Source organism: Conger conger, chromosome 2 (assembly GCF_963514075.1).
Source record: "Conger conger chromosome 2, fConCon1.1, whole genome shotgun sequence".
Classification (NCBI taxonomy): Eukaryota; Metazoa; Chordata; class Actinopteri; order Anguilliformes; family Congridae; genus Conger; species Conger conger.
This window is the reverse complement of record NC_083761.1, coordinates 56,182,095-56,207,751: the sequence shown is the minus strand read 5'-3', so window position 1 is coordinate 56,207,751 and position 25,657 is coordinate 56,182,095. Positions and strand designations below refer to the sequence as shown.

General features: G+C 42.6%; 1 protein-coding gene across 3 annotated transcripts in view; it reads left to right on the top strand.

Annotated features, from left to right (window-relative positions):
• The window catches only part of mad1l1 (mitotic arrest deficient 1 like 1), a 238,460-nt gene extending 214,708 nt beyond the window's left edge, over window positions 1–23,752 (top strand). For all 3 annotated transcript variants that reach the window (XM_061231225.1, XM_061231226.1, XM_061231224.1), the window contains one exon: window positions 21,870–23,752. In XM_061231225.1, the coding sequence (XP_061087209.1) occupies window positions 21,870–22,028 (159 nt within the window). In that variant the 3' untranslated portion in view covers window positions 22,029–23,752. The remainder of the gene's footprint in view (window positions 1–21,869) is intronic.
• Window positions 23,753–25,657: the final 1,905 nt, after the last annotated feature.

The following is a 25,657-nucleotide window of genomic DNA, read 5'->3' as shown; positions in this document are numbered from 1 at the left end:
TTTTTTATTATTAAGCTTAGTTCCTGAAATAGTACAGAAAGTCAATAATGCCACATGGTGATGTTTAATCCTTTGGGCTTCAAATGTCTGTATGACATTGCAGGAGGATACAAGCAGCAAGTTGAGTAATGCCTAGGTATTTTCCCCATCCTGATATAAGCACAGTTCTGTTGAAGACTTATCCTGTAGATTTCTTTAAATCTCTTAATCAGTACTGGTCAGTCCTGCTCACACACCCGTCTGTCAGACTGCGTGGGCCCTATCAGCTGGAGCGGTATCACCCATGTGACAGGACAGGGACGCGCCTGCCACAATTGAAGGCGAAACTACGCTCTATATTGCGCTGCCCTACGAGGCTGCCAACTGCAGTCAGCTCTGGCACACTCACGGGTTCGTATTGCAGCCATTTGAGACTGTCGGGTGCTTATCCTGTTAAGGCCCTGTTCTAGTGCCTAGATGGACCCTGCAGTTTGGCCTTGCTAACGCCGACTGTGGCTAACAGGGCGGTATACAATCAATGCTAGAGTCTCCCGTCGATGGCTGGGATGAAAATGTCTCATTGCGCACGAGTGTCCTTCCCTGGTGGTATCGTGGCCTGCATCCCCGTCTCTTAAGCTGCACGTGAAACGTCTTCCTCTCACTCACGTCTGTGTGAGCCTTACTTGGGAACCACAGTGTGATGAGGAACAATGGCCCAATCACGTGCTTCAGAGTTGAGCGCAGGCTTGTCTGCACTCATCTGTAACGATAGCGCCGGTCGCGGTAATGACCGCTGATGAAAATACGATTGGTCATTCCAAAGAGGGGAAAGTGTAAAAAGGTAGATCCAGTTTATAGGTTTCAGTAATGGAAGGATTGGCTTTCTCTTTTTCACTCCTCGTTCACCCACTTTCTACGGGATGAAATATCGTTATAAGTTTGCATGCTGAAGACACTCTGGAACCTGTACTTTAGTTTTGACTGAGTGCCTTACGTGCTTGTGTTTAGATATTCTTCAGTCACATTAGGTTGGAATGTTAATGGTCTGTCGGAACATAGTTATTTAGATGTTTGGATAAGGAAGGTTATTATCCCTCACGACTGAAATATGTTGTGCTCTGCCAAGCCAGTGCAGATGTAAAGATTAAAATGTCTGGATCGCTTTGAAATGCATAAAGTTCTCCTCTATCCATAGTTCTGGGTTGTGTGTTTTCTTTCCACGATTGGCATTTACTATTGTGCTCCCCGGCCACATTTTGCAGGACTAAATGGTTCTACTTTTTCTGGAGAGAGAAAAAAAGTGTCATCTCGCATTCCGAGGCAAAGTAACGGAAAACATTAAAGGCCACTGCCTACAGCGTTTTTCGGTATTGTTTTGTTGTACCGAGACTAATATTCATAAACAAATGTTCATACCGCATTTAGCAGCAACAGCCATTCCATTTAATTGCTGTCCTAGATCATGTAGTTTTCCTTTGAAACCATTATACATTCTTCCTATTCCATATCGCTGTACCATTAATTTCATATATAGAAATTGCATTCTGCGGTACCGAGAAAACGCATAAAGATTATCAAACCTGTCCTGAAAGTCGGTCCACTGGGAGATTGTGACCCTGTAAAGTGTAACACAGTCACTCTAAAAAAGTTTAAGTAAAAAAAATTACTCGGAGATCCCTTAAGAATGTTTTTTTGACTGACTTGGTACCAGGGTGCCGTTGAAACGGCTGACTTTCCCCTCTCTTCCCGCTCCGATTTCAAGCTCAGGCTTTCATTACCCGTCTGAAAGTCTTGGAGGGTTTGGGTATGGAAATGAAAAGAGGAGGCTGGCAGGGAGAGAGAGTGGCTGTGTGTGCTCCAGGTAAGGCGTGCCTCGGAGGCTCTCGCCAGCACAACTGCTCTGGAGAAGGGCCGTTTCCCCCCAGAGGAGCCAACAGCCTGAATGAGCAGCGCTTTTCATCACCAGAACCCTCCCTACTTCCTGTCCTGTGTGTCTGTCTGCGGGCGGGGGGGTGGGGGGGTAAACAGATTATTGCTCAGGGTTTCTTCTTTTTCATTATTTTCATTTTGTGACAGCGCTGTGGAATGTAGTATGTTACTGTGTGCCCCTCGTGATATGAAACCCTGGCTTAACGGGGAATGGTGTTGAACTGCTCACATGATTGCTGAAGAGTCCTCATATACCTTTGGTAGCGAACATCAAACAGTTTTGTATTGTTTGGCTATTAGTGTTTTGGAGAGACATAAGCCCTCTTGGGAGTAACGGCGGTTAACCAACTTACCCAAGTTAACTTCTTGAGTCCATTCGAGGACAACGTTGTTATTTGACTCGTCCCGACTATGCATTCATTTGAGGCTTCTATCTCACACTATACTGTTTCTATTTCGAGAGCTTGTGAGCTTATTTGGAACAGCCATCAATATTAATTCCCATTAATTCCCAAGGTATATGATTCAGACATACTGTATGTTTCCTGCTTCCCTCACTAGACTGAAAGGGTAAGTCGCAGTGACAGTCGCTCACTTCAGGTGCCATGATGGCTTTGTTTGAATCCTGCCCTGGTTTGTCCCGTTTGTCCAAGGGTGGTGCTTTGGCCTTGTCCAAAAGCCTCTGTCCTGTTCGATGGGCCGGTGTCACTCGAGGAGAGAGCGGAGATGGTTATTAAAAGTTTTTCATCATTTGAACGGGCTCTGAAGTGCATGACTGTCTCAGCGGTTGGGGGAGAGCCAGCTCTCTGATTGCCCTATAAAAGACTTAAATGCCCTGACTTTTAAGGGCCAGTATACCCAAATAACATTGTGCTCTTTAGAAATACAATTCATTTAGCATTTTATTAACTTTAATGTTGATAATATAAGCTAGCGTTAGAGGATTTTTTAGTGCAGAATTATGGTTATGAGAATCATTTCTGCGCATTACCAAAACACTTTTGCGAAACGGGCAGATGTGGTTCTGTATCCGGGAAATCCGGGAGTCCCTAGATTTTAGATGGAGTATTGTGTATTGTCTTGCTCTGACTGCAGGACATAATTTGGGGTGTGGGCTTAAAACTGAAATGATTGCATTGCCAAATCATGTACATGGGCTTGTGTCTTATTTCCTCTTGAAAACAAAAATATATGCCTTTTAAAAGACATTAACCACGTCTGTGTGAACTCTTTTCTGCTCTGTGCTGGGCCCTGTCAGCCTCTGGAATTCTGCTTGGACCTTTACATGGAGAACTAATCTGGTGACAGCGGGTTCTGGGCCAGAAAGAAGATTAAATATTTCATCTCCATAAGTCACTCTGCAAGTCTCCCAGGACGAGGGTGTGTGCCAAATGAAGAAAAATACATAAATAAAAGAAATCACACTCAGCTGGAGGTTCTCAATCCAGGCTAATTCTGATGGGGTACACAACTATAAGGCTAGCAGAGATCAAAACAGCATATGGGTTTGTTCCAGAAGGTCATATCAGGCCTTAGGTGTCTGGGTTAGATCAACCTAGGGCTAGCAAGAGTGGAGCTTAGCAAACTGTGTCAGTTGTCAGAGTTGTGCTGTGTGGTTGTGCCGGGGTTTGAGACCCCAATGTTTTCATTGGTTCAGGTAAGCTCGGTTACCATTGACCAATGTCGTATCAATAGGCTTAGGTTTCTGCAGGAGTCTATGGTGTCAAGAATGTCATGGAGTTCACACAAGCAAACGTCGGTTACAGAATGTGACACCGCCCCCCAGAGTGCAGACAGACGTCTGATTGGTTCGCTCGGTAAGGGTGAGTGAAAATGTCTGTTTTAGGTGGTGGTTTTCGTACCAGAAGAAGATTAAGAGTCGGCGGGCGTAGAGGTCAGAGAGAACACTTAAAGCACTGGTCCAGGCAGGATTGCCTGTCCATTCATCCAGGGGATAAACCACATCTTGGATGAAAACCTGAGGTCCCAGTCCCTCGGCCCCTCAATGACAAAGTCAATTTGGAAGCACCTGGCAAAACTCAATGTGAGAAGGGCAACGATAAGAATTTTTGATTTGATTTTTTGAGTGTAAGCCGTAATCTGATCACACAGTAACAGAGTAAGAATTCACATTTTGCAGTAACACTTTATAATGTAATAAAGCACTTATGTGTCATTTATGTGTCATGACACACAATAGCAGGAGTGTCACAAGCAGCCAACAAACAGTAGGCTGTTAGTAGTCTAATTAATTCTGTTACAGTTGTAAATGGCTATATATGCAATGTTACATTACATTACATTAATGTTCCTAGCAGTAATATAGGACAAAAAATAATCTCAAATACTAGCTTTTAGGAAACCTCCAGTTTTCCCCAATATTCTCTTGATTTATGAGACGGGTTGTTTTCACTACAGTGTTTGCCGTGTGATGGATGTGTTAAGGTTGATTAGCACTGTGCAACAACCATCACACATTTCAAAGCAGAGCACCTTATCTGACAGAACAGTCGATCTATTCACTTCAACATCAATTTAGCTCGAGAGGGTAAAACAAATAACACGAAATCAGCGTTGAACAAGACTAAATTGGCATCAGCGAACATGTCTTGTGTGATGGGCTTTCTGTGCGGGACTTTCTGCTTTCCGCCTTTATGATGAGTCACGCCCGTGATAGATTCATAGATGGCGCCTTTTGTTGAAATAGCTTGATTTTGTGTTGAGGCCTTTGTTCCATGAAGTTGTCTGCTTCCATCTGCCGGCTTATTTGTCATGGTAAAATGAAGTGCTTATTTTGTGAAGCCGCTCTGGTCTTTACAGTTGGCCAGCAGAAGGAATTACTGAGTCGAGTCCGCGTCCCTGTGCTTTTCTGTGGTCTTTCATGGTCCCCATGCCCTTTTCGTCATGCTGAAGCGGAGATGGTTCTCCACCACATGGCTGAAGATCTCATTCCGCCTCTCGTTATTCGTAACGTCGTACTTTAATGGAATTACAGTCCTCAGGCCACTGGGTTCCAGTTTTATGGTGGAATTCATTGGGCTTTCAAACTGATATCTAGTGGGACTGCATAATTCTGAACAAAGGTCATTCACAAACTGGCCCAATAGAAGCATTTTTTTATTAATCTTCTTCATGCAACTTAATCGTGGAATCTTGGGTATTGGGTGATGCCATCCAATGCAATTCCGCATTGTGAGTCATTTGTTGGATTTTTAATATTGCTGTAGACACATACAGTTCCCATTGTAACATTTTTGTGACGCGGGTCCAGGGTGATTAAAGCAAAGACGAGAGAAACAGTCTGCGGACTCGTGGCTGAAAGGAATGGCTCGGCTGCATCGATAAAGCACTTTCATAATCAAAACCTCCGATCTCCAGAGAAGGGAGAAATCAGGGGCCCGATTGCACCGCCTGATCGATTATCACAAAACACAGAAAAGTGGCGAAATGTCCTTTTCCAGGTTCAGTATCCTCAAAATCATCGATTTGTGCCTGATGGGGCCACGGTAATGAAGCCTGTCATCCCTGATTGCTCTCGCAGTAAGTCCGGGGAAAGCTGCAGTCTACTGCTAATTCCACTGAGCACCGCACTGCAGCCGGCAATGTGAACGATATTCTGACCTCGGATAAGAGCACACGCCATGCTGTGCGGGCTCTGTTAGAGCAGGGGTGCGCAACAAGGGCCGATCCGTTTCAGGATTTCGTGCCTACTTCCGATCTTAATTATTTAATTGACTCAATCGTATCTTATCTGACATGTGCATGAGTACTGGCTACAGCTGCAGACTGCAAGTGTATCCTAATGATTTTACTGTGCTCAAGTACAGGCTTGAACCAGGGTAATTTATAGAGCTGTCAGCAAATTAAAAACAGGGCAACTGGTTGGAACAAAAACAAAAACGCAGACCGGCCCTCGAGGACCGGAGTCATGCACTCCCGTGTTAGAGGATGTGCCCTTCTTAAATCCACCCATTTAAGTTGTGTCCACTGTGGAGTGTCTATATGCTGGAGAACACAAAATCTTTAATAGAGTGCTTACCTGGGAAAGTTCTTTGGGTAACACGTTGTCGTTATTTATAAGGTTGAATCCGTAAAGCGTCAGAAAGGGTCAAGCACACGTCCGATCTCTGCAACATGAGCCCTGCTATTTACTGTTGGTACTGAAGGTTGGGAGACTTACCTGCTGTTTTTGCTGCAGGGTAGAATAATCTAGCGTTACAGGAAAGCTACTGTTTTCCACAAACTCACTGGCCATGGTCCAGGGTAGTGCTAGAGCAAATAACCTCCCAGATCTGTATGTTCAGTGGGGACCAAAATTCTGGTTGTTTTCATGCCTTTTGAAGGAATAATGCAATTTCGATTCTCCAATTACACTTCAAGAGAACGTTATTGAGAGTAAGGGGGCTTGTTAGGATGGCATTCCCCCCACAGTCAGTGGACATGAACCCAGTCAAACTTCTGTGGGAGCAGTGGCAGAGGGAAAAGGACCAACGTGAGCAGATCGTATGTGGGAACTGTTGATAAAGTGTTGGGATAAAATGGATGGGGTGTTACGTAAGCTGGTGGAATCAATGCCAAGCAGAGTGGAAACGGTAATCAAGGTGAAAGGTGGACACGCCCCCTATATTCAAAATGTTTGACCTTTAGCAAATGCCTCCATACTTTTTGACTTCTATTATCATCAAATATAATTGTGTATGTAACAAGTGTTCATCACACACACCCACACACACATTTTCTTTCAAATGTTCTTTTTTTTCTACCATTGTTTTGGTAAAATTCCCTGATTTACAGATCTGTGCATCAAAGTTATTTATATGTTTATAAATTCCAGTGTAATATAATTGAATAGATTATTTACTGGCAAAGAACCTTGGCCGGTGGTAATTACCTGCAATACAGCATGCTCTATTAATCTTCGATGAAGCCTGATTTATTAAGGGTATGGATAAAGTTCAGACGTGCGTTCCTCCATCACCGTCACTCCATTGACTTCTTTATTGAGCTCTGTAACCCACCGGCTGTTTGTTTACTCTTCAGCTAAGATGGCTTCACGCCAGTAACGCAGAAGGGCCATGACATGGGCAGTGTTGTACATTTCTATGCCAGCTATGTTCGCATGGTGTTTTTATGCCCTGTATTTATCTGTTATTGGTACTGTCTGCAGCACATAGGTTTATTTTGTTATCTACGTCCAATAACAAAAGCACATACTCCAGCACTGATACAAACTGTATAGCGAAGCTGCTGGTTTCACCCAGTTATTTTGTAGAGCTAGAGAATGAAAGCAGTTTATCTGTTCAGTTTTCCCTTCTATATCGAGTGGTAGGCAAATTCATAAAGCTACAAGGAAGAAATAATTAAAGCCCTTTTACAGCTCTTTTATCTTCGAGGAGAATGGGGCGATTGATTGTTTTTTTCCTTCCCCCCCGCTCACGTCTTTGTCCTGCGATCAGAAGAGTCTTTGTGCGGAGAGAAAAAATGAAAAGGATAACGAAGGGGGGGAGGCTCGTTATCGGCAGAAGGGAGAGTTCTTCGAGCTTAAGTCACGTGACCCGCGTGGGCGCGTCCCCCTCATTTCCCCGCTATCTGTTGCGGCGGGGCTCTGATCGGGCCCCCTCCTTCAGCATCTTAATGGCTCCTCAGGCACGCCGCACGTTTAGCTGCCTGTTCCCGCTCTCGCCCGTGCATGGCAGGAACACGCCGCCCCGCCCGTCCCCCTCCCCGCTCCCTCCACACACCCGGGTCTTAATGAGGGGATCTCTTAAGCACGTCCGATCCGTCAGCGTCTGTCTCGCCATCCGCCGGCGCGGCCCGATGACAACCGCGGTCATTAGACAGCCCGGGCCTGCCTCTTCCGGACCCCGGCTCCGTCTGCGCGGCTTAAGCCCCCCCCCGCTCTCCGTATCGACCCACTGAAGATACCGGATTGACCAGCTGGGGCTGGAGCCGAACGAGTCCGTGCCAATCGCTCACAATTTTATTTTATTTATTTCTTTGTCTAAATAAATAGGTCTGCTTGTTTTCAGCTTGCACACCGGTGTGTATTTTTAATTATTGAATTTTTGGGGGCGCAGGGAATAGAGATTAATAGATACAACTGACATTTAAATAAACATGCGGCGTAATTAGAGCCCAAGCTGTGGACGGCCGGGGCTAACTTCAACACTGACATTTCCAAATGTAATACGGACGCCATCTTTCAGCGAACGGTGATTAACCATCCATCTCTCCCCTCGCGGTGTGATATTGAACATCGCAGCGTTTCTGTGTCTAATCGGCTGCTCCCAGATCGATAGATTCCTCTGTAACGCTTTTGCATTTTAAAAGGTTCCCTCGCTAAATGAAATGTTAATGCCCATTGAGGCGAGAAAAGTTGTTATCCACATGTTGGTTTGTTGCATATAACTTATCAATTCTGTTTTTAAATATAATCAAATGAAATGCATTAACTCCAGTAAAATGAAACCACAAATTAGAGTAGTAGTTCACATTTCGTTTCCATGCTTCTTGTTTCACCATCTGTAAAGAGATGTGGGGTGAACCTGCCAAAAGACAGGTTGTCCTTTGAAATGAAATGAAAACAAGCAGTGGGTAAAGAATTTGCTTTATTTGAAAGTACAGACTCAGTTTATTTTAATTCAGCATCTGTTGGGCTACATTTTTACATCAACTTTTAAAGTTTTAAAATCAACCATGAATTAGAAAGCGTTTGGTAATGGTCCGTAAAGCGAAACTACGGTTCTGTACGTGACTACTCACATGAGGCATATAAAGCAAAGTGCCTATTTCATTCATGAATTGTGATGGTATAATTGCATTAGGGTAAAATACAGTCTACCCTCTTATACCCAGCGATTAACTTGTTTGATAATTATTTCGGTTCTGAGACCAAAAATAGATTCTTCTTTAATTATTTACAAGAAAGTTTGTCTGTATTCAGGACAACAGTATTCAATCTCAATACCTTCCAGAGGTGACCCGGACCTTTATAATACTATAGAGGTGGAATTGATTTCCATTAATTTGATGTGCTTAGTGCGGGATGCTGGCGCTCTGACCCTTGTTAATCCTGCATCTCCATTCATCTGATAACTCTGTCGCCTTGCAAGGAGATTTCATTTCATATCCCCATTACGACTGTGGGAAAGTTCACAGACAAGTCGAATTCACCAGGGTCATTAGGCACCCTGTAATAAAAATGTATTGTCACCTCGAAGCCCACCACTGTTAATTTACAAGATTGTGGTTGTAGTGCCTCTCAGATGTTTTGTGGATGGATAAATAGATATATAGTTGCATTTCTATAGCACTTTTCTCATACTCAGCGCTTTGCAGTGATGAGGGGGGGAAACTCCTCAACCACCACCAATGTGTAGCGCCCACCTGGGTGATGCAACGGCAGCCATTTTGCACCAGAATACTCACCACATATCAGGTGAGGTGAAGAGAGAGAGAGATCTTTTTTCAGGCAATTAAAGCCAGGTTGGAAATTTAGCCAGGACACCAGGGACCCCCTGCTTCTTTGTGCTGTTTAGCCAGCACAGTTCCTTTTGTCACATGTTTTCATCCTTGAAGTATTGCTAATTCGTTTTTTTGTTTCATTCTGTATTGAATCATGGAATATTTTCCATATGAAACATAAAGAAGTAACTGTGATATAGCTATCGCGGTACATCAAATATTTTTTTTAGTGCAAGCAGAACTATCTCTGGCAGGTGGTGGTAGGTTTCGTTCCTTCTTTTCGTCTTTAATCATACCTCATATGGTAACTCCAAACTTCAGTGAAATGCTTCCAGGGAGAAAAAACAACTTGTATCTATTCGATGTTGGTTAACTCACCTATTACGTTATTCTCGCTTACGTTTTCGCTCTTTATCCTTGTAGTCATGTTTTTACCTGCTACATGGAAACAGTATGACCACTGTCATATCAACATTAAATTACGTTTCTTTCCCCCGGAGACATTTCACTTTGGCTTATAAAATTTGAAGTGTGCTACTGCGTAAAAAAAAAGAAAAAAAGACAGAAAGAAATCTAACACCGCATGGCGGAGATAGTCGTTACTGTGCTTCCTAAATAAAATGGCTACATCGCCCAGCCCTAGCTGTGGATGAGTCTGCCTCCCTCCGTGAGAGCTCTCAGCAGATGGGGGTCCGGGCCCAGGATTGCCATGCCCTCCCATACAGCATTATCTGAGAAAGGTTCCAGGTGACTTCTTAGCGCCTTGGCACCTCGACTGTGGCAGCTTTGAAAAAATTTCACAGCTCAGTGGCCAGAGTAAAGCCAGTGGCAATTCCGCTCCCCTGGGTGAGCCTGCGTGCTGTCAGTTAGCCCCCCACCCCCATCCCCCCCCGCCACCTCTCCATGTCTGTTTTTCTGTTGACAGCAAGAGAATATTTTACTACTCCCAAAAAGAAACCTGTTGTTTTTCAAAGGTCAAAAGTTGTTAATAACACATTTCTCTGCTCTAAAATATGCATACAAGCCCTGATAAGGTCATATTTTGAATAAATGCTCTTGAAAGAACTTTGCTGACCTTTTTTTAAAAAAAACAAAACAAAAAGACATTTGATTGTGTACCTGGCTGAATGAGAATTGATGCAGATCAAATATAACCTTTTTGATCTCTCAAAACTCACGCAACCAAGTCCTTTCAATTAATGTCTAATATCTGATTGCTGTGCAATTCTAAACCCCTAACTCCGTTCATCTTGGTTGAAATTGAATTATTTTATATTTAAGTGTTTTCTTTTATTTAATAAGAAAATACTCTCTAAACATGTAATATATTACAGTATAACATGTCAACAAATTTCCTCAATGACCAGTAGATGGCTGCAACATTTTCCAAAACCTTCGCTGATCCGAGATTAACCAAGGCCAACAAATGATTCAATTCGAACAGACTCGACTGTGGCAATAACAATGTTTTCACCCTTTCCCACAGATAATATTTTATTTGAAACTTCAAAAACCGCCGTCCGAGTATAAATGCCAAGCAACGGATATTGAGTAGTTTAATTAAGCGGCGGTACCCTGAGGCGGGGACATTGTTTTTAGGTAATGGCCACGACGGGGTAATTACTGGTCCCCTGGCACATCACTGCAGTTAAATGGAGACATTGTGGACGATACCTAGAGACAAGAGTCTGTTCCCGTTCCCTGTGCCTGCATTCACCAAATGCTGTGAAATTATTTTAGTGTGTCATTAACGTTACGCATCGCTTTCCTCCTCTGTAACTGTTTATACTCTAAATGCGGCCATTCCTTGTTCGCTGTCTGTTTCAACTGCTGTACCTACATGGTCGTATCACCATCGGCTAGCACGACCGTTTTCATCATCGCAGAAATGACACGTTGTTCGGCGAACATAGCCGTAACCGCGTAATTGGTGCCGACTTCAATCGCCATGCTCTTCTTATCTGTGATGGATGTTGTTGTTCTAGGGGGGATACCAAATTTTATATGATGTTGCTTTGGAGAGAGAGAAATCTTTCAGCGCAGGCTTGGTATTTATTTTTTATTTTTTCCTTGTTGTCCTGCTCTCCCATGCTGTTTTCAAGCTGTGAGGAAAGTTGATTAATGCTCCCAGTCCAAGGCCTAAGAGTGCGGAGGAAGCTTCTCACTGCCGCTCTGTAAGTGATTGGGTGTCCTACCGTGAGAAATGCTACAGAGGAATAAGTCAAGGAGATAAAACAATGTGTTGCGGTGGAAGCTTGTGAAAAGGGTACTTCTTAACAAAGGTTCCATTGTGTTTTTCTTTGTGTAGTTTTAGAATGGGAGTTGTTTTGCATTTCTAAGTTTGTTCATGTCATACTGCACATCAAGTAGTCTCTTTTTATTCTGGAGCACACTTTAAATTAATAACTGTTGGACTGTATAAAGTTCTCTGAGGGGGGTGGTGGTTAGCTAAAACTAAAAAGAAAACTATAAACCTTTGTATCTTCAGAATTGCTTAGCTTCACATTTAAAGAAGGAACAATGGTACCATAGATCCAGTCGGCAAGAGCAAGCAAACCCACGAAAACATTATAATCTTTCCAGGCTCACCCGCCAGAGGGGCAGAAGTTAGAAGCAGTCGATAGAAGTCGATAGAGCACAGAATCTAGTCATGTACTCTAGCTAGGTAGTCTACTTTTCATGGTTATGGATCATAGATGCAGTGGTCGTGGGATTTAATAAGACAGAAAAGACGTCAGGGAAATGATACCCTCAGGCCATCGAGTTGAATCATTTGCCTGTGCTGTAACTGCGTATGGGCAGCACACCTCTGCTGGTCTTTAAATATAAGGATTGAATGCAATTTGCTGACATTGTTATTTATTAAAATAGTCAAATGGCAAAGATCTACGATGGCTCCCTATTCAGAACAATGGCTTTAAAGGTTTGCTTTCCCCCTCGGAAGGCTCCGACACACCGATACACTATGTATTTTTTTACATTGTATGAATGATAGTTTCTCATAGATTTGCAGTGCAGGGTAGTTCACCAAGACAAACAGTTCACTGTAAATTGTTGGAAAATAACCACTTCACCCAGTATGTGGCTTAACTTTATTTTCATGGCTAAGTGATATTCAAAAAGCCATTATTTAGCCCTGTTATAAAAGATTTGCTCTTAACAGGAGTTTGTAGTGAAGATTGAATGCAGGGTTGATTTATTATTTGGTGCTCCGTAGACCTTGCGGTAAAAGGCATTTCTCAGATTCACTCCAGCCTGCATAGGTACATGAAAGATGATTTTGGGACAATATAATAATTCACGTATCTGTGTCTGTATGTGTATGGATTTATGCATGCGTTGTGTGTGTGTGTGTGTGTGTGTGTGTGTGTGTGTGTGTGTGTGTGTGTCTGTCATAAATAATCATGGCAAGTGTGCACACTTGCCTCGGGGTGGTGAATTGGCTCCAGATGAAGCCTTCTGCTGTTGCCTTCCTTGGAGTGAATGCATGTTGTTCCAGTGCAGTGTGTTAATTAGTTTACTATGCTGATAGCTGGGCTTCTTACCACTTTCAAAATGAGCAACTTCTTAATTAAACTCATTTAAATGCATTATTGAACACAGTTGATTACATATGCATTTTTAAACATCCATCATATCATGCTACAAATCCAAGACATAAGGTAACTAAAAATACTATCTAGCTAACTTATATATGCCTAGTTTTTGAAGGACATTGCAATTTTAATTTGTGTTTTTTTGGGGGTTTTTTTATCATTGTGGACAGATAAACCAGCTAAGAACCTCAAGGTTTAAATTTAAATGTATGTAAATTGCGTCAACCATGTCCTGCCCTGGCATTGTACAATGCATTGGTAGTGAAACACACGTCAGGTAGTAATGTGTTCATACCATACGTGTATGTGTGTGTGTGTGCATACGGCAGTATGTCTTTACATTTGGAGTCTTGCTTTAATTATTTGTGAGGCTGGAGGTACCCCCAGGCGAGGGCAGAGAGCAGGTACGCTGCAGATATCCAGGGACAGGTCCGGGGCAGTCCCTGCCATAACTCAAGCTGACGCCGTGCGGCTCAGCCGGTCCCTCGCAGCCCCAGCTATGAAAGGATTAGAAATGATCGCGGGGTGAAATGTTCTATTAGCGCTCTGTCATCACTTCGGAAGGAGACCGGCGGGATTGATATGTGCGGCGGCGCATGTGACACCGCCCCGGCTCTCCCGCACGCGCGTGGCGTGTCCGTGCGGCGGGAAAGGGGAGGCAGCTGTCAGTTCGTGCCGAGTGGCGTTCCCCCCCAGCCTGGTCCTTCGGCTGACGCATTGCGTTAATGCAGTCGTTGCTTTTCCTCGTTGTCTTGTGATGGATGTGGACAGTCGTTTCTTGTTTGCAGTTGTGATGCTGAAATGTGTGTTCTGTGTGTAATGGAAATAACCGTAATATTATTGCCAGTCATACAACATTTGCATTAGTGTTGTAGACCTATATAAGCCCCCAGAACACAAATGTACTGTTTTATTGGTTAAATCTGAACCTGAATTTAGCTATAGTTTGATAATTGATTGACAAGGTACATATTTTGTACATTACTATATTGTATGAGATTAGAACATTATGTTCTGACTATTAATTGCAACTACAGTATGAACTGCAAAAGATTACCTTAGCATTAAACAAAGGATTGACAATATTTGCCATTATCTCCAAAAATATTTACAGTCAAAAGTCTTCGTATTTTTCTTCACAATTCTCTTCTCCTAAATGTGTGTACCAGTGAGAGATGAGAACAAACACTTGTACAAAGAAAAGAAGGTACTGTTGTCAGGACATAATGGTCCACAGCTCCCCGCCCTACAGGTCCCATACAGCCTGGGAGAATGTCTGTGGACTGCAGAGGAGCGGTGATGGGCAAAAGCTACTGAATGATCACACTGAAAAGAGCTTTACGAGTGAAAGACTTGAGCATGTCATTAATGATTTTAGAATTGTTTATAATTGTTAGATGGCAGCCCTTTGGCTACCGTCATTCTGTTTGCCATAAAGTAAATGACTGTTCATTAGGTAAGGCAATCCAATAATGTAAAAAACAAACACGACGCGAGGCGTCCTCAGCATGAATTGGATCATTTTGGTTTTCTGTATCTTTTGGTTTTCCTGCCTCATGGGGGCATGTAGGCTGTGTTTGCCAATCTGTTTGAAAGCACAACTGGATGGCGATCACTTAATTAAATTGGCTTTCAGTCTGTATAGTGAAACCGGTCTCGTCGAGTACACAAACTATAAATGAAAGCAAACAGTTCCTGAATTAAATAGCGGCATATGTCGGTGTATTTATTTCTTTAATTATTGCTTTGTGAGACAAAACATCATTTTGTGCATTTGGAATTAGATTTTTTTCTTTGCATTGCATAGTCATGTTCAAAACTCCTGGAGACTTTGCATGTAGCCCATTTTTTTTGTCGAACAAAGAACACTAAACAACCGACTTTCCACTTTTACGACGAGGTATTCAGAGAAGACAATGCATGCTGAATGTGTATTCCTGTTATTGCGATTATGATCTTCATGGGTAATGCAAGAGGATGCAGTTAGCAATCTAAAATGGAGAGTAATGGTGCTGGATGGGGACCTGCACTAGTCAGGAAGCAGATGAGTCAGAATACAGCAGGCCGGGAGGCTTCCATTTCCACCTCCTCCTCCTCCTCCTCCTCCACCTCCATGTCCACCTCCTCCAGGACAGGCTTTAACAGCCCGTTAGAGCTCACAACAGCGCATCAAATCCAATCACGGCTTTAATGGAGTCAAATGGCTCCCGCCACATAATTACCCGCCCTCAGGAACGAGACGCGATAGAAATGCACATAATAATGCTACTAAAGTGAAATTAGTCCGGTGTATGCTGTTGAATGTAAGTGGCTGGAGCTGTATGGCTCTCTTGCGACAGTACACTATTGGCAGCATCTGTATGTTGAGGGGAGCGGGCTAACGAATGGAAATGAGAGCCGAGAGCCGGCCTGTGCCTACGGACTCCCTTGGTGGCCGTTTTAATCAAAGTGTTTTTCTATGATTGATGATTCATACACATCAAAACCTCCCCGGCCTCCTGACCGGCTCGGGAGCAGAACGGTTTCCTTTCACTGTACTCGGGCGGTTTTAAAGAAGTACAGAGCCTGCTTTGTGTGTGGGGGCGTGCGAGTGGTGACATTTAGAAAGAGGCCGTTTGGTCAGCGGTGACTGGACGTTTCTTCATCGCAGGCCGTGTCAAACCTTTTCATATTTTGCAAGCTTAGCAGCGCTCTGGATTGAACAGGCTGTGTAAAATGGCCGCCTGCCCCCTGGCTCACCAGAAAGATTCGGACCCTTTCAGCTGGAATTCCCTCAGAAAACCGGAGCCAGGATAGATTAAACTTGTTGTGAAGCTGATGCATGAGATGGTTGCAAAAAGGGCTTGGTTTATCTCTCTCCTTTACGGCCAAAAGCGTTCAAATTTTGCATCTTTATCAGCTCTCTCCAGTCGCCTGCGTTAGTTGGGAATTCTGCTTTTATTTTCCCGCCGAAAATGCTCTTTTGTCGGAATCAAGATCCAAGGACGATTAGAAATCTCGTTCTCAAGGGAAAGTTGATGATGGCCTTGTGCAGAAGACCAGACCAATATATTATATCCAAATACCTTAAAGGGAAAAAAAACAAAAAACATTTTCATTCTACTTGCAGTACTATGCTATGTATTCTCTTAGAGCCCTTTCACCATTAGAATTACGATTCTGGCCTGTTGCTTTGTGGTACATGACTTAGGTGTGAAGAAGTTAAGAGAATGTTTTTGATTCTCGCAGTAATGCCTTGTGCTTGCTGCCCTCGAGGTAATTACAGGTTATCCGCCCTCAAACTGCGCAGAGTTGAAAAGCCACCTCCATTCAGAAAAGCTGGTCAGGTGAAGTTCAGTTTGTTGTTAGCCATTTTCATAGTGTGTAATGAGATTTTCCTGAATAGAGAATGTCCCCTTGCCCCCGTTTGCACTTGTTCATTCTTGTTCACCGTGTTGTGTTAAAGTGCTAAGTTAAAACAAAATATCAGCTGAAAACGGACGTTCAAAACCTCAAAGAATGGAGGAATTTCAGCCAAATGAGTTTTTGTGCATTCTCTGTGTTTGGGCTAGAGTGATACTGTTTGCTCTCATTATACTCCTGGAAAGGAAAGGAATGTCAGGGATGGCAGCTTGTCGATGGTGAGATATCCTTGCACAGCCTTTAAAGTACTGTATATTAGCAATATGTTTCCCATTTTTTCCTTCATTTCCCAATTTGGAAAGCCCTTTGGTCATGTGTCATCCTGTCTTATCGTTTCAACATCTCCCCTCAGTTTGTTGTTTGGTGAAACTCAATATCTCAATATCTCCCTCCTTTGATATTGTCACCTTTTTTTTATGGAGTGTTTCGTTTCTTCTGATATAGTTGATGTTTGGGCAGTAGCATGCTATCACTGGGGATATACCAGTAATGTAAGTCGCCGTCTATCAAGGTGCATGCACTATGCCGGGCTAGAATTCAAATGCCTCAATCTTGCTTTATTTTTATATTGACATCAAAATCCTGTTGCGGGCATATCTTCTTGAGAAACTTGATGTTTTTTTTCTGCTGAAAAGACTATTGCATATACTGCCATCATGGTCTCTACCCTCTACCTCTGCCTTCCAGTATGCAGATATGCAGAGAATAAATGACTGATGTTGAAAGGATTAGGGTTCATCTAAGCGTAGCGTATATTAAAAATAGCTTCAAGAATAAAATCTACTCTTTTGCAGGAAGTGCTGGAATTAATGCATTAATGTTGTCCTCTGGAACGAAATTTCTGTAATTCTCCATAATGAATCTCATTTAATGAGGGTAGCGCTTCTTCCTATTACACTAAAAGCTTGTGTGCCTCGAGGTGGACTTTATCCAATGAAAACCAGCAAATAAACCTAGGACCTAGTTTGACTGTTCTGATAAGAAGTATGATGAAAGCAAACATCAGATTTGAAGCGTAATTATTTTGTAATGCATTTAAAATATCTGAGTATTAGAAACCTCTGGGGTTCATCATGGTCAGCTCAGCTTCAGTCATATCTTGTTGTGCTAAAGAGCCAGCACCAGACTGGTGGCGCATATTGTAGGTTCACCTGCAAGACTACTTGACTTTTTCCTCTGAAGGTCTCTGACATTATCACCAATAAATAATATATGAGCTTTTGTTAAAGATGTGCTGGTGTTTAGATATACTCTGTGGTTCACATTTTGTTGACACTTTAAACCTTTTCTTAATTTATGATTTGGGTTATGTGGGGTCTCTCTAGAAATTTGCCCGAAGTATTGATTAAACAAGAAGCATTCTTTTAAGCAGAGCCGTTATGGGGCCCTGTGGATTTTCACGTCTTCGGTTGCAAACTGTGCTGTATGTTCCGAATGAGGAATGAGCACTTCCTGTGATGCCGCTGAATCCCAACCAAGCTGTCAGGAGTGGCTGGGTGATGCAGCAGGGAGCCCAGCGAACACAGCGGAATGGAGGAGGCCAGGTAGTCAGTGTAGAATTCAATCCCAGCTCTCCAGCTGAGCTCCCATCACCAGCTGTCTGTCAGGATCCCCCCAATGCCCCTGATGTCTAAATCGTGAGGCGAGTCTCAGGGTCCTGTGAGCGAATGACAGCTCCTCTCCTCGTCCCGCGATGTTTTAATAAGCACATGGAAATTCTCCACTTTGCCAACTGCACTCCATTAATTAATCCTGTGAGATTTACCCCAGCAGATTTCCTTCCTTCATTAGAGTTAAGCGGGATACCTGAAATATCCTATGTACAGCAGCTTCTGGAAGTATTCAGACCCCTTTACTTTTTGCACTTTGTGTTGTAGATTTTATTTTAAATGCCATTTTAACCCATAATCGTAATTTTTGGATTTTTTTACTTTTTTATTTATTACTTTTTTTTCCCCTCCATAAATCAAACACTGAAATCTCTCATTTACATAAGTATTCAGACCCTTTGCTGTGACACTCCAAGTTGGGGTCAGGTGCATCTTGTTTGCTTTAATTATCTCTGAGATATGTCTAGAACTTGATTTGAGGCCATCTGTGGCAAATTTAATTGATTGGACATAGTTTATAAAGGCACACACCTATGTATATAAGGTCCTACAAATCACACTGCATGTCAGGACTGAAACCAAGTCATGAAATCCAAGGCACTCTCTGTAGACCTCTGCAATAAAGTTGTGGCAAGGCATAGATCAGGGCATGGGTATAAAACAATTTATGAAGCTTTATGTGTTCCCAGGAGCACAGTGGCCTCAGTAATTGTGAAATGGGAGTTTGGAACCACCAGGACTCTTCCTAGTGTTGGCCATCCGGCCAATCTGAGTAACTGGGCAGGAAGGGCCTTGGTCAGGGAGGTGCAGAAGGCCTCTGCAGAGATAGGAAAACCTCTCGGAAGGACGACCATCTACGCAGCACTCCATTGATCAGGCCTTTATGGTAGAGTGGCTTAGGTGGAAGCCACTCTTGAGTAAAAGGCATATGACAGCCCGCTTGAAGTTTGCCAAAAAACATTAAAAGGACTCCCAAGAGCATGAGGAAAAAGATTCTCTGGTCTGATGAGACAAAAGTTAACTCTAGTCCAAGCACAATATCTGGCAAACACCAGGCACTGCTCATCACCTGGCTAATACCATCCCTACAGTGAAGCATGGTGGTGGCAGCATCATGCTATGGGGGTGCTTCTCAGTGGCAGTGAGAGGGAGACTGGTCTGAATTGAGGAACGGATGAATGCGGGCAAATACGGAGAGGTCCTTGAAGAAATCCTGCTCCAGAGTCTAGATTTTCTGAAAAATACCAGTCGTACCATACACCAAGGTTTTTGTTTAGAAAGCATACCAGGCTTTGAAGAAAATTATACGCTGCAACCCTGACCTCAATAATACACAAGCACGTCCTGGCTAAAAATATACCTTTGAATGGATAAAGCGTTGTTATTCTGTGTATGAAGCGCTGAGAGAGGACAACGCTGCATTTGCTGAATTATTTCTTTCACACCTGTATTTCTGAAGTTATTTGTAGAATGTTGGTTCCCATGTTTATACACTGTTCCACTGTATTATGTGGTCATTAAAAAACAAGTAAAAGTAAAAAAAATAAAAATAAAAATAAAAAAATCTTTACCTTTTTATGACAAGGCAATTTTGTGAAGGTAACATATTTTCTGTTCCGATAAAGTTTGATTTCCAATTGGATTGAGGTCAGGACTTTGTGATGGCCACCCAAATACCTTGACTTTGTTGTCCTTAAGCAATTTTGCCACAACTTTGGAAGTATGCTTTGGGTCATTGCCCTTTTGGAATAGCCATTTGCGTCCCAAGCTTTAACTTCCTGGCTGATGTCTTGAGATGTTGCTTCAGTATATCCACATCATTTTCCTTTCTCATTATGCCATCTATTTCATGAAGTGCACCAGTCCCTCCTGTGGCAAAGCACCCCCACAACATGATGCTGCCACCCCCCTGCTTCACGGTTGGGATGGTGTTTTTTGGTTTGCAAGCCTCATCCTTTTTCCAAACATAACAATGGTCTTGTGGAGGTCCACAATTTTCCGAGGTCTTGGCTGATTTCTTTTGATTTTCCCATGATGTCAAGCAAAGAGGAACTGAGTTTGAAGGTTCATTAATTCAGAAGTTTCTAAAGCCATAACGTAATGTTCAGGAATTTCCCAAGCAGTTTAAAGACATGGGCAACTTACTGTATGTAAACTTCTGACCAACTGGAATAGTGATACGGAAAATTAAAAGTGAAATAATTTGTCCGTAAACAATTTTTGGAAAAATGTCATGCGCAGTGTAGATTTACCAACACTCTAGTTTGCTCATTTGAAATCTGTGGAGTGATTATAAGTTTTAATGACTTCAACCTTCAAGCCGTAAGTGTATGTAAACTTCAACTGTATATGGATCGTATAATGTTGTCATTCTCAAATTATAAAAAGGTATGTATCCCCATTGTTTTATGCCCAAGCTAGTGACTGTTTCTTTCCTGTCAAATAATTGTCTCTATATGTGGTTAGCATTCCTGAGATTTGTGGCAGCAAATTGACTAGATAGATGTGATTGAAATATTGGCAGTTGCAACCATATAATTTGCTCATCAACCAACATTGCACTATTCGTATTCGTATTACAAAACAGCACAGCACATTGCACTGTGTTGCAGTAATGTAATTTTAAAAATAACTCTAATAAAATAGGCTGAGAAACCACCAACTGAGTTTATGTACCAATCCACTTATTATCCCCAGACTAGGTGACACTAGTGTGAACATAAACGCTGTTATTGGTTTCCTGCTCTACAATTTTTAGTCATCATTAGTCACTGAGATTTGACTCTGATAGTCAAACTGCAAACTATTCTAAAAAAGAGTTTAGTTGATAGTGTTTCTTCTGCCTCTCCGTTGATGGAGTTTTTGGAAAACTTTGGAAATTGATGTCTTGCTTACAGAAATTGCCAGGAGCTCAGTCAATGTAATACTGTCTGCCAAAGAGCAATATAAAGTTTGAATCAAGGCTACTTGTTTTAATCCTTCACTGAATATTCAGTACATTTTGAATAGTTTTGTGGCTCTTATCCTTCAATAGTTTAATCACTTCACCTTGTGTTCTGCTTTTTATATTCCCGCAAATACTTCATCAACAATTGTATTTTTGTTTATATATTACATGGCATAACTAAAGATGTCTGTTACCCACACCATGTGTGACTGCCTTTGTAGTTGCAAGGTTGAAATCAATTACATTGAATTGTTTACTCTGCTTCTTTCACCCCATGGATTAGTTTGAGCTTTAAGGCGTAATCTTTAGAAAACAATAGATCCCATGGCCACGGAACCGCTCAACTTTTCTCCCTTTTTTGTTCCGAGGCCGTAAATATCAGTTTACCGGGACGGGGAAAATAAGTTGATGGGAACATTTGCAGCAGGTGTATCAGTGGCCTTGTTAATGGGACCATTGTATTGGATGCTAGGGATGTGCAGAGACTACACTATCTGTATCTGTACCTATATTTGACTGTGTCTGTTCAACTATCAATGTGTTCTCTATCTGTGATTGAACTAGTTGAGAGGGGGGGGGGTTTGGAGGTGCTGACAAACTGTCAACAGGGAGTTGGGAGTGCAGATTGTTCGTCTATCATTTGTCATTTCATACTCCCATCTGCCAGTTTTCTGCCGAAGCCCATTCAAACACGTCTGCCAACAAACCCCTAATCTCTGTCGGATATCTTCCCAACATCATTGTTAAACTTCTGGAAGAAGAAGTGCTGTACGTTATCTGTGCGTTTGCGAATGGGAGTGGGCACGTTGTGTATGCAGCACCTTCTGTAAAACAGCTGCCCGTCTGTCCCTGCCAGGCCTCCGTGGGCAGGCGCTAAAACAGGAGAGCGCTTTGCCGCGGGGAGTGTGTGTGTGAAGATAACGCTGGCACCTCTCTCCCCAGGCCAGCGGCCCGGCGGGGGGGAGCATGCAGCTCCTGGACACGGACTTCTCGCGAACCCTCAGGGAGCTGGTGGAGCTGCACCTCTTCCACCAGAACAGCATCCCTGCCTTCCTCAGCTCCGTCACCCTCGACCTCTTCAGCCGCCAGACCATGGCCTGACCTCCCGGGCCCGGCCACCGGGGGGCGCCTGGGAGCATGGGAACGGCGCTGCCTGGGTGCCGTCACATCATGAGAAACGGGGGTAACGACGAGCAGAACGACGAGCGACGTAGCGCAAGTGAATATGAGAGTGCTGGAGTTTTCCCTGTTTGGGTTTGGCGGCCATTTTGTGTGCCCTCCAAAGATTGTTAAGGGCTGGTTTTGTGGACACAGGTTGAGCTTAGTCCTGGACTGAATTTTGTTTCGTCTGGAGAATCTCCATTCAAAATGCAATTTGGTCTAGGACTTGACTTAATTTGTGTCTATGAAACTGACCTTAAATTCAGATATGCTGTCCCTCGTATTGCTTTGCTGTGTATAATTTCTTAGAATTTTTTCAGAGTACATACTGTACGACTGGTTCACCAAGGCTTCTTCAGTCATAGGGCTGAGCAGATGGCACAGAATGTCCAAAACCGAGTGAACAAATGAGGGGAAAATATCAATGTATGTGGTAAGCTTTCCGGAAAGTTTGAAATAAAAAGGTTGTCAATGAGAGGATATGATTAAAACGCCTTTATTAAAAATGAAGACATGATTGTATTTTCCTCAGAATTGATCGTTTTAAAATATAAGAACATCTATGCTCCCGTGTTTATACTTGGGGTATACAATATTTGATGTAATCTGTGGTCTGTGTGATATGAATGCAGAATGATAAAAATGCTGAATTGTTAAAATAAAAATAAAATATTGGCTTGCCATCTCATCTGTGCAACTGTGTATGCCAGACAGACCACTTTCATTTTAGCTTATTTTTCTGGGATTCCTGTCTTTGTTGTGTGTCTAAAAAAAAATTAAATATTATTCTTATCAGTTGAATTTGTCACTAAGTACCTTGCGAGTGATTGGGGACGAGGCGGGACTGAAGGATATGGGGCCTAGTCTCAGTCTCTCATTGTACTCTGATAGTAATCCCTGAGACCTTCTCTGCTTCCCAGTGCTTATATGTCACAGCCTGTCCCTGGATAAGCAGGCAGGAGTGGCCTTATGCCCCTGCACGCATACTGACACATCCCCTCAGGCGTTTGCCTGTGGTCCCTCATCTTAATCCCCAGTGCTGCTGGGGCGTGTGCAGTCTCTGAATCCTCATCACTCCAAAGAGTCCATCTCAGAGAGCCTTCGATAACAAACTCCTCCGCCCTTATCAAAGGGGGACTTAATCAGGGAGAGGTTATTGCTTCTTCTCGTCTTATTGTTTCTTACATTTCACGTGTACGGCGGTGTCAGCGAGTATTCGGCACAGCAAGCAAAAGAAGCGGTTTGTGCAACATGACACATTATTATAAATCATGGATGTGTCGCGGACAGCTCCCACCCGATACAACGGGAGATGCGAATATATTTTAATAATTCACTGTCGGAGCAGGCTGTTGTCTCCCCCCACTCACTTGTGTATCAGATGTTTCCAGTGTAGATGGATGGTGTAGATGACAGAAATACCCACAGATCCATTATTCAAGGGCTGAATGTGTTCTCTGTGTATGTGAGCTATTGCATGAGGTGTACATGTCCTTTGTCATTCTCTTATTCTGCTTTTTGGTATCAGTTTTTTCACATGCTGTGGGTGCAGTGTCATGATATAAACTGTATTAATAGAGGCCAGTTGTGCTGCCACTGTGGATATGGTGTGTGAACCCTGACAAAATATTTCTTAAGTCATTAAAAAGATGTTTAAATTGGAACATGCTCTCTCTCCTTGGTCATTATTACCACCTGTGACTTGCCAAACCCTAAAATGGCCGTTTCTTCAGAAGGTGGCCTGGGCAGCCCCACACAGAAGAGGGTCACGGTAACAGCAGAGGTGGGTTTCCATGTTGCTCATTCAAGTGAGCGAAGGAACCAGTAAAACGGGTAGCTTTCTTTCCTTAGACAAGAAAAAAAAAAATCAGTTTTCGCTATCTCTCAGTTTAGCTTTTACACAATGTAGCTGTAGCTGTATTCCAATTGTGTTACAAACAAAATATTTTCCTGTTTGCCCCCCACGCACTCCTTGGCAAGGAAATGTGGTAAATTGGAGGATCAGAACCAAACCAAGATGTTACCTTTTTAAAGAAACGCCTACGTAAATCAAGTGCAGTTCACTGGACAATAAAAATCTCTTCGACATTCAAAAACAGCTACCATTAATTAATGGAGAGATAGGACTATATCTCTGAAAAATAAATAACCACTGATAAACATCTAGATTTAAAGACCAGACACTTATGTTGTTTTATTTGTACCATATTGTCTCAATTAAACATTTTTTGGCAGTTAAACAATTGGAAAGACCCGCCTTGGCACCAAGAAAGTGAAAACACAATTTTAGAAATTTCTCATGCATCAAACTTGGCTAAATTAATTCTTTAGAGAGTTGAGAAATGTCACACTTAAACATCATGGCCTATTTTATTTTTTGAGATGTTAGCTAGCATTTTCACACTTTGATGTATGTAATTTGCACACTGTGAACATTGATAGAATGGATATTTTTTATCCATGTTTGAAATGGAACTTATGTATGTGAGGGTTCTTGATTTGACAGATCTTGTAAAATGGAAGTTAACATTCAAATATATTTGTTTACTGTTGCATTTAGTATTTTTACTCATGTATAAACTGACCATTATTCAAGCATGCATTTGATAAAAGTCTTTACTCATGTATTTTCCGGTGTTCAGAGCTTGTGCTTGAAACTATAAAAGGCCCCAGACCTTTGGCAGCTTTAAGGCTTTAAGACTCATGCACTGACCTGGGTCAAATATGTCATTGTTTTGGATTCAAATACTTTTCTATGTTTTACTGTGCTAGTCTGGTGTATTGGAACCTATGAAATACTGTGAAATACTGTGAAAACCCCGCCTTCTGGTCCTCTTGGTTGGCTCGATTGCACCAGGCAAGATGCAAGATGGTGCAATCGAGCACAGAAATGTTTTTGAATAAAAAAAAAAAAATGACATGCAATAATTGACCCAGGTCTGCTCGTGAGGGAGATAAGATACAGTGAATTATGGTGCTCACTGTATAAGCGACACAGACTCGCATTCCCTAAGCACCAGTTAAAACCTGGTGAACCAATCATTGTGGCCCATTGTCTTTGGGCAGGTTTGTTTCCTCAATTAAAGCTTTGGAGCTCTAAAATATACTCATACACACATTGACAATGAAGTAGTAAACCGCTATAAAATATTGAATACATTATTAAATGACTGGTGCTGGGTACCCTGAGCATTAGTACTGTGAACATTTAGCAGACTAGATATAATGCAAGTTGTAGATACCACATCAATGTGTGAATCCCAGTTTTTCCAGTTATCTTATGAATGCTATTTCTGTCTTAAAGGCACTTGCTCTAACATATTAGGAAGATGAGGACAGTGCTTGTTTCTTCCCAGATCGCCCATAGGCTCCACTGCATTCCCGATTTCTTGCTTCAGTTTCCTGGATACCAATGCCAAGAGGCACTCTCACCTGGATCTCACAAATTGCTTTCCCCTGTATACAATAAATCCTTGAACAGCCTCAGCAGCACTCCAAGAATAAAAACATGATTCTCGCCCTATTCCCACTGGCAAGTACATGCCAGTCATTGTGTCATTGTCAAGTAC